Here is a 9,700-nt window from a genome sequence, read left to right on the forward strand (position 1 = left end):
CGTGATGTTCCCCGATCTTTCTAGAACTTATTACGTGTTACCAGCCTCACGTGACTTCCGCTGTCGTAACAATATTAACTGAGTTTTTTAGTAAATAATGTAGGAAGTTCCTTGTCAATGGAGGAGCAAGCTAATTCTGAGGAAAATACATAATATCAAAGACACGGTTGGACTATGTCACGATACTGAATACTAGATTCTATTTATCTGGTCAACGAGTTTTTGTTTAGCCAAAATCCTAGGGATTAGATTGTTCTTTAAAAATTTTCGAATGAGATATGTAATACTCGATGTTTGTTTCTTCGCCAGTTTTTCTGAATGATGGTAGAGTTAATTCAAATATAATAATAATAATTAATAATCAGTATCAAAAATAAAACAATAATATTATGTTATTAATTTGTAAAATGATTCACATAAGACTGATCATAATTACTATTCACTTATTTAATCTAGTTCACACCATAACAGTTATTGTTCATGAAACTGGTGATATAAATAGCGCCTGGATTATTATTATGTCTGTAGCATCCCCACTGGCCTGATGAGCCCTGGTATTGGGCGAAAGTAAATATGGTAGATGTAGTATAGTTGACATGTTACTACATATTTTTCCTTGCTTTCACCATAATTCCTTAGAATTTGCCATTCTTGCACTTGAACCACACTAGCTGACAATGAGACTTGAATTCACATTGAGCAGTTCTTGTAATATTTACATCTGGCTTTTCTGTAAGCAATCATTCGTAAGGTTTACATGATCTGTGTTAGTTTTCTCAAATATACGTTAAACCTGCATGCTTCACAGAAGCATGTCCTTATGAATACATAATAGCAAGCTATGTAATGATAATTAAACAAATAAAACACAAAACAGCAATCAGGAGGAGAAACTAAAGGAAGAAAACACACACAAAAAAGTAAAATCAGTAATACGAACATATTAAAAAATGTATAATTTAAATGAAGACTGAACATTTTTCAGTGTTGGAGAATGGTGTTTGATATGTAGGGTTTCTTTAATCAATAATTCCAGGTCAGTATTAGACTTCCAGAGGATAGAAAAATTTGATAGCATAGGTTGATGTCCTGTTTCTTCACTATGTTGGCGTAGAGAAGAGACACAGGGGTTACTCAATATTTTTTTGCGTTTTGATGTAAATTCCCATATGTTCATAGGTTCTGACTTTTAAATGGCGTTTGGTTTTGCCAATATAGGAGGCCTTACAGTCTCCACACGTGTAAAGATAGACAAGCCAGGAACTAATAAGGAATGGGGAGGAGATCTTTAGTAGGGAAAAAAATTTATGCGTGATGTGGATTTAAAAACTAATCTGAAATCCACTTTAGGGTAGTAACGACCAAGTATGCGTTTAAGTTGATTTTTGAAAGTTAAACTTTGTTTACCAGTATAGTGAAGACACGAGTATATAGTAAGTTTGGGTACAGTTGGTATCTTAATTGAATTTGTGAGTTTCTTTGTTAGGAATGTGTTGGTAATGTTTTCTAATAAGTGTTGTGGGTAGCAGTTATGTTTCAGGATATCATGTAAGAACGAAGTCTCAGAGTGTAGATTAAGATACGTGAAGCACAGGCTGTAAGCTCTGTTTAGTAAGCATGTAACAAGGTTTCGTTTATACGTAAACGGGATAATGCTATCAAAGTGTGTTAGGAGACCAGTGGACGTCTTTTTTCGGTAAATTGATGTGGAAAATCTATTAGCATTACCGTTAATGAGCGTTGTTACGTACTGACAATTTAAAATAGTCCGAAGCCGATATTTTAGTTAGTTTACGCTATTTGCCAACAAGATTGACACACACACATACCATTTTAGTTTTTCACACAAATACGTTTTAATATATATATATACAACAGTACAATTTACAACAATAATTATTACGAATAATTACCACAAACAATGTTTTATAAACAACAATTTCACTAACTTACAAACAACATAGAATCTTCTTTCTAGTTCAGAATCTCCTTGATATCCAGCAAGTTAAATTGAAGTCGATGTACGTACAATTGCCGAGAAGCTAGCTGGCTTTGTCAGACACTGAATTGTTGGGCCGTTGAAGTAAGATAATATTTTCATAAAACCATTAATGTCCGATGAGAATTCAGTAATACTTTCGGAGAGATACTTACGTCCGAAGAGAATCCATTGACGTTCGAAATTTATAACTGTTCCTGGTCAAATGTCGTAAATTTTCCGGTTGATAAAGGTTAGCAAAATCACGGTTTATAGACCAATTGATAGCACACTGTTATAGCAAGTTCCTAGCCAACTTTTTTAAGCTCCCCTTTTTTTGGCACGTCTTCTTTTATAGGCGCGAGAAAGATTTTCTCAAAAATTCCGACAACATTACTAAGCTAGATTTAACCGGTTATGGAAGTGGATATATTGTCGATTCTTAAGCTCACGAATATTCTGCAACCTTGGAGAATTGGCGTAACTAACACTGTAAGCTAGGCACGCTTTTAAATATAAACTCAATCCAAACAAACGTTGTCATTAAAATAAATATATAACAAATTCGTTACACGCAATACCTATCCAACGCTATAAGTTACGCATATTTTTAAATACAAACTTAATCTAAACAACATTCACATTAAAAATAAATACATGACAACAAATTCATTACAGCGTATCTAAAAAACCTAAATTATTATTATTTTCAACCTCACATGTAGATTTAATGTAATCGAAAGTCGTCCAAACATGTATTTTAACTCCACCTGAGAGCGTTTTTTCTAGGTACGACATTAAGTGTTTATATAATTTTTCAATGTAATAATATTAATAATTGTACTTGAAATAAAAGTAGACAGAAATAAGCTCATAAGTTCTTTGGTGGTGATGTTTCACGCAGCTCAATCATTTTATTTATACTCCTGAGTCCTAACATTTTGTTATAACGAGTAGCTTTTTTTTTATCAGCGACATAGAGACTTAAAGGAGATAGTGGCGGCCCTTCACTTCTAAATTTAGCACCTCTTCACTGCCAGTTATTACTTATTAATTATACATTGCTAACATTTTGTAAACCTTGTATTGTGTTTAATAAAATTTGTAATTTATCGTGCCCTGGTATTAACATGGTTGTTTGGTATATAACATGAATAACTTTGCTGTTGTGTTTTTTTAACTTAAATGATGTATAAAATTAAACATCTTCCATCTTAAAATATATATACTATTTTTTTGTCAATTGGTGTTATTTTAGGACCTTGAGAAAGTAAGTTGAATTGTTCCAGGTATACAAACATTACAAATTTTGAAAGAACAGACGTAAATCCGTACAATATAATTGTTATTAAGATCATTATTATTTTTTATTGATGCCATTTACTTGTGTCTACAGTACGATGCTTACAAACATATAATAACTAATTTATCAAATATATCTGGGTTCTATCGTACAGACTAATAAGAAAGAGTTATGACAAGTCATAACACCAAATATCAACTTCGAATAGTTAGTAATATCATTCAACGTATACAATTCCAATTTTCTATATTACCGATATTTTCTCTCTATTAAAACATTATGTAGGAAATAACTGTGTCTAATATTCAGAATATACTGAAAATATGAGAGTAGTTATTTAGCTAAAAAAGTATAAAATATAAATAGGCATAGGTTAGGAATACGATAATTTATGCACAGTCATTTACGAATTAGTCGTAAAAACAAGTGAGTACTTTGAACTGGACTCAAAATTTAATACACAGAATGTTTATGTTACTTAGTACGTTTAATTAACTATTACGCAAATAATTATACCTTAAATATTCAAATATACTATTAGCTTTTGTAAACGAACAATACTGATGTTAAAAACAACAAGAAAAATGCCCTTTTACAAAATAAAACATTTAAATGGCATGCAAAGCTACCAAACAAATCCTAGAAATAAGACTTACTTTAACTGTTTCTTTTTGAGAAACAGAACCTGTATTGGCAAAATCGCCATTTCATTATGAGACTTGACGCAAACTAAAATTAATCATGGTATTCACTTTTTGTTGTTAGAGGGCAGCACAATGCGTGAAAATGAAGTACCACAAGGATTGATTCCAGCCGGTGGGCGCTTAGTTCCCTTACTTGAGCTCAAGGTAGAAAAGTGGAGTCGTAGTCTAGAAAGAAGCGAAAAATGAAGTTCAAAACTTATTTTCTCGGGTATTTTAGTATTTGTTTATATATTTCTAAACTTGGTAAGGATATCTGAAGAAGACTCAACTTCAAGTAAAGTAGATTAATTTACTTTTATATTACAAATAAACCTAAAATAAAAACAGTCAATTATTCAATAAATTTTTAGTTTTATCACTTTCCGGCGAAAGCCTGTGGCTATCGTTTACCCTAGTATTAGTAATACCACTATCAGCTGAGCAGAGAGGCTGAATTGACTCTAAGAGGCGTCTGTGCATGTGTTCAGTGTTAATATATCTAAAACTGAAAGTTAATATCGTGGCATGAACGATGTCAAAATTTGAGTTTAATGCTAGCACGGTTGAGGCCTAAATGAATAAAATACTGGTGCTTTCAGACGATTTAAACAATATCTAGGTTATTTATTGCATTCGAAAGTGCTCATTTTAAAATAACAGGCAGGTTGACTGTATTCGAAAAAAAAATGGCGCTCCCTCAACATACTATCAACTGTAGTCTGGATGATATCGATTTAAATAGTCTGAAGGTAAGTTGAAAGTATCAGTCGTTATAAATATTTACAAGAAAAGAAAAAGCATTATTTTGTGAGTGGTGTCCCTTTTCTTCTTCTTCTGTTGTTGTTAAGTAAACGTATTCATAAAGGCCACAAATATTAACCTTAATTTAGATCTTAGAAGACTAGCGGATGTACCCGTGTGATATACGATGAGAGGTTTTTGAAAGTTAAATCATTTATATGATTCATTTATTGATTTTATAAAGAAGAGTCATTATTTCGTTTTCTCTATGACTACATCTTTACTGGGGTTTGTGGCTGTGTATGCAGAAACCTACCCAAGTTTGTATGTAGATGTTACTATTTTTATGTACATTGAGGAGATATCTCCATTTACAATAATTTCATTTAGAGATGCATTTGATTTGTCTGTGATGGTTAATAGTACTTCATTAATGAAAGGAAAACCACTTATACATTCTTTGTTAACTGCTCATAGCAAGTTATGTAGTAATAAATTTACATTCAATATGGAAGAAATTATTTCAATACAAAGTAAACCAAGTAACTTGTATTTCATGGAACATAATATTGTGCTTAAATAATTAAATTTTGAATTTTTATAACCAGTGATAAGTTGTGAATAGCTGTCCATGAAAAACTTCCACATTGGAGGAAATCATTTTCATTAGACTCCACAACCTTTTTTCTTTCAGTTGTCCTTTCTATTTTTGATAAGCTTCTCTTGCTACTTTCTTTGGTATGATCACACACACTGATTAACATGTAAAATACAAAAAAAGAATAATGTGTATATTTAGGTGTCTTATAATAAAGCACACCCTGTTGATAAGTGTTGTTAATGTTATGAGGTGTTTAATATCAATAAATATTAAATCCCTAAAATGATTAATGAGATTTGGAAATGAAATTTAACAATTTTGAATATGAAAGTATATTTGTTTTTTCTGCAAAATGCCAGTGGCAATACAATATTTTTTTAACAAGTAATAAATAATGGAACTAAAAACGTCATAATGTAATATAATTAAGTGTGTGTATCTTGAAGTTGAAAGTATTTATAAATGATGTTTAAAAAAGAAACCCCTTAAATGATTGATGGGAGTTGAAAATGCAATGCAATTGTAGCATGAGTGTGTTAGCAGTTATGAAGGTAAATTGTTTTTGTCCTAAATAACTCGGTACATATATATATATATATATATATACCCCATATAATGAAAGAGGAAACTCCAGAAATCCCATCAGTACCCCTAGTGGCCATTCCTATTGACTTATCTGTATTTAGCGACAACTGGAGCTATGACATCTGTTAATTTAAAAAACAAATAACTTCTTTACACATCCTGAATAATTTCTAGTTCTTTAAACCATATTTGTTGAGTCCAATTGCAAAAACCTAGGAGGAGTTAGAGAATAAACAAACTTCTCTGAAGTTATTGTAGGATGTGTTTCAACTTGGAAAGGAAAAACTGGTTATGTTCTCAGAATGACATATTTAAGAACTGATTGAAGGTAACAGAACTATACAACATTTTAAACTCAAAACTTGTCATCCATCATACAAACAGTTTTTTTTTATAAATGTGCTTTTAAGGATACTGCATCTTTGAAAAAAAAATCTCAATTGAAACATGGCTACTTCAGTATTAATTTACTGGTGTAGATAATACACCAGTAATGAAGAATGTTAAACTACATTAATTTTTAGTTCTTGGAATCTCCTTTTTATGTGTTTAATTTTGGTCTATATTCAGCATAGTAAAGTATTGTGTTGTTCACCATATCTTAGTGGAACATTGGATATTAGAGAATACATTCTGTTTTAGGTGTGAATAAAGTGCAATGAAAATATACATGTTGCAAGGATGTAGTTGTAATGAACACCATGGATCAGTAGATGTATCCATGAAACATTGTATTAAAAGTAAATCATGACTTAGTAGACCACTTCTCTATTTCTGGACCATATAACAGTGGCTCAGTATCCATGAAACACTATTAAAAGTAAATCATGACTTAGTAGGCCACTTCTCTATTGCTGGACCATATAACAGTGGCTCAATATCCATGAAACATTGTATTAAAATTAAATCATGACTTAGTAGGCCACTTCTCTATTTCTGGACTATATAACAGTGGCTCAAAAGAGAATAAAGTTAGTACAATTTGTGTTTACTCTAGTTGGATTTAAATTTTGTGAATTTATTTTATTACACTTGAAGGAGAGGCTGACATGTACTTGTATGAGTTGGTAATTTCTTACATTTTGAGTGTTGTTGTCTAAGTTTTGTGGTCATCAGTTGGAGATTATTGTTGAAATTGCTTAAATGTTTTAAAAAATCAGATTGAACCTACGTATGAAGATATCTCAGACTTTGTTAATATATTTTGAAGTAGTCTAACACATGTACCATGATGTTCCTACCACAGGGTCTAATGAATTTCTTAGAATTTACCACTTGTTAATTATTCTGACATTATGTGATAGTGCGTGTGGCATACTTTTTAATAAAGTAATAATAGCAGTGGATTTTATACGATTATACCCTAACAGAAAATGTCTGTTTCACTGTAATAAGATACCATGTTTGATTATAAATTATTTTTGTTTTATAGTTTCTGATAATTTTATATCTTAGAATTTAGCTTCAAATACTATTGTATACATATAATTTTATCGTTGTTTTAAAGTTTGTGAAATGTATCTTCTAGTTAGAATAGCATAAAGCCTAACTTGACAGGTCATTTATCCCATACAGGCCACCATGAATGTAACTTCATGTGTATTGTCACACAAGTTAAAATAGCATAAAGCCTAACTTGACAGGTCATTTATCCCATATAGGCCACCATGAATGTAACTTCATGTGTATTGTCACACAAGTTAGAATAGCATAAAGCCTAACTTGACAGGTCATTTATCCCATATAGGCCACCATGAATGTAACTTCATGTGTATTGTCACACAAGTTAGAATAGCATAAAGCCTAACTTGACAGGTCATTTATCCCATATAGGCCACCCATCTCTTAATACCAAATTGTCAAAATAAAATTAAATGTACCCCTTCATATTCATGTCTTTACCCAACAAAATTTAAAGAAATTAAAATAGCTACACAAACCACAACATTAAACAAACTACTCCACAGGTTTTTTTTACAATCTTAATTACTCTTTCCAACATATCAAGATATTTCATATTGTAAAAGGACATAAGTGTACATAGTACTTCAAATTTTTTAACAGTGTATCTTGTGGTTAAGATGTATCTCCAATAACTACCATTGTATAAAACTAGTTATCACAGATGTTTTTAGAACAATGTTTTCTGTATGAGATGTTATCTCTGCTGGTACCATTGAGAACTATTACTGAACACCATTGGGTTAAAAATATTGTGCCTTCAGTCTAAGATGTACCTTTATTAGTACCATTGTCTTCTGTGTGCGATTTACATCTACTAGTACCATTAGATACAACTACTGGTTGTAAGAAACAAAAGGGAAGCTTATAAATGTAAAAGCTTCTAACCAGATTTTTTTTTACTTATTTTTCTATATGTACATGTGTTTATGCATTCATTTGCAGGACCCTGCTGGGATATTTGAACTGATTGAAGTTGTAGGGAATGGCACCTATGGTCAGGTGTACAAGGTGAGTGACCTTATCATCCTTGTCTTTTGAAGGTGAATAACCTCATCATCTTTGTATTTTGAAGGCGTGTGACCTCATCATTCTTGTGTTTTGGTGCTGACTTGCTTATTCGTAGGAACGTTTTTTTTTTTCGTTAAATTTGGATGCCTAATCTCCTTAGGGTCATAAAACGTTTGCAAGGAACAAGAGTTTCAAGGTGAAATTTCTTGCTTTTGAGGGGTGGTGGGTATAGCAACGCTGTATTAATTCACTCCTTTCTTTTAATTTCAACGAAACAGTATTACTCTTATGTCGTCTCTAGTATTGTGTGGTCGTGCTACATCGTGTAGAATAATTTGAGCTACAGTTTTTAAAATATTCCCTTCGTATTTCAACATCAATAAACACTTTCTAAGATAAAGGGGTTTGGCCATGAGAAATATCAAAATTTACAATTCCCCATGTTGATGCACCTGGAAACATAATTATTCTATCAGTTTACCTTATAAAATATTTTATAGTTTCTTCGGTTATTATAATCTATACCGTGAATAACCATAATACTCCCTCCACCCCTCAAGTTCGTGGTTCGACTAAGTAACAGTCTACCGTTCTGTCATTTGTTATACAGTATTTTTTTAAAGGAAATGTTAATACTTATGTTTAACGGACATTTCATTACTAAACATCTGCTACACGTATGATAATTAGAATAAAGATCTTCAACTTTGCAAAACAAAAACTGATAAACTTCTTAAGTGATTCTATAATGAGTCTAATGGTTACGTTTTGGTGAAATGTGAATTATTTTCCAATATTAGAGCAAATATTATAAACTAAAGAAACTTTAGGAATAAACGTCGTATAAAACAATGTATTCAAAAGCACAAAAAAATAAAACTATGAACTTTGTAAAGCCAAAGCCTACATATATCGTACATATTTTTTTTTTTTTTTTTACACATACTCAATATAGGTTTTTCAATGAATCGGAAATTATAATTATTCAGTTTGTCAGTTGTTGTTGTTGTTTTTGTATTATCATTAATCAAAGTATACTAATTTCAGTTTTATGACATATTCGTACGAAAGCTTATCAGCCTTGATGTGATAATGAAAAATGGTTTAAGATACCGCATTTATAAAATTATTTAAGTCATTTAACACAAAACACAAAAAAATATTATTTATTTCCCCGAAAGGGGGGCTGAAGGCCGACTGGAAGGGTCACCTGTTTTAACCATTCGCACCATTATACAGTAGTGGGTTGTCTGTCTGTAAGTTAGTCAGTCAGTAGAAACTAAAATGACGTCACATAAGGGACGCTTAACGTTGCAATTTCTACTGTCCTGACGTCA

At 31.4% G+C, this 9,700-nt stretch overlaps 1 protein-coding gene across 1 annotated transcript in view; it reads left to right on the forward strand.

Moving 5' to 3' along the window:
- Window positions 1-4,116: 4,116 nt before the first annotated feature.
- LOC106473203 (serine/threonine-protein kinase mig-15-like) overlaps window positions 4,117-9,700 on the forward strand; it is an 88,770-nt gene continuing 83,186 nt past the window's right edge. Inside the window, exons 1-2 of the mRNA XM_022402714.1 lie at window positions 4,117-4,713; window positions 8,298-8,363. Of these exons, the coding sequence (XP_022258422.1) occupies window positions 4,651-4,713; window positions 8,298-8,363 (129 nt within the window). The 5' untranslated portion in view covers window positions 4,117-4,650. The remainder of the gene's footprint in view (window positions 4,714-8,297; window positions 8,364-9,700) is intronic.

This window comes from Limulus polyphemus, unplaced genomic scaffold, assembly GCF_000517525.1.
Source record: "Limulus polyphemus unplaced genomic scaffold, Limulus_polyphemus-2.1.2 Scaffold127, whole genome shotgun sequence".
Taxonomy (NCBI): Eukaryota; Metazoa; Arthropoda; class Merostomata; order Xiphosura; family Limulidae; genus Limulus; species Limulus polyphemus.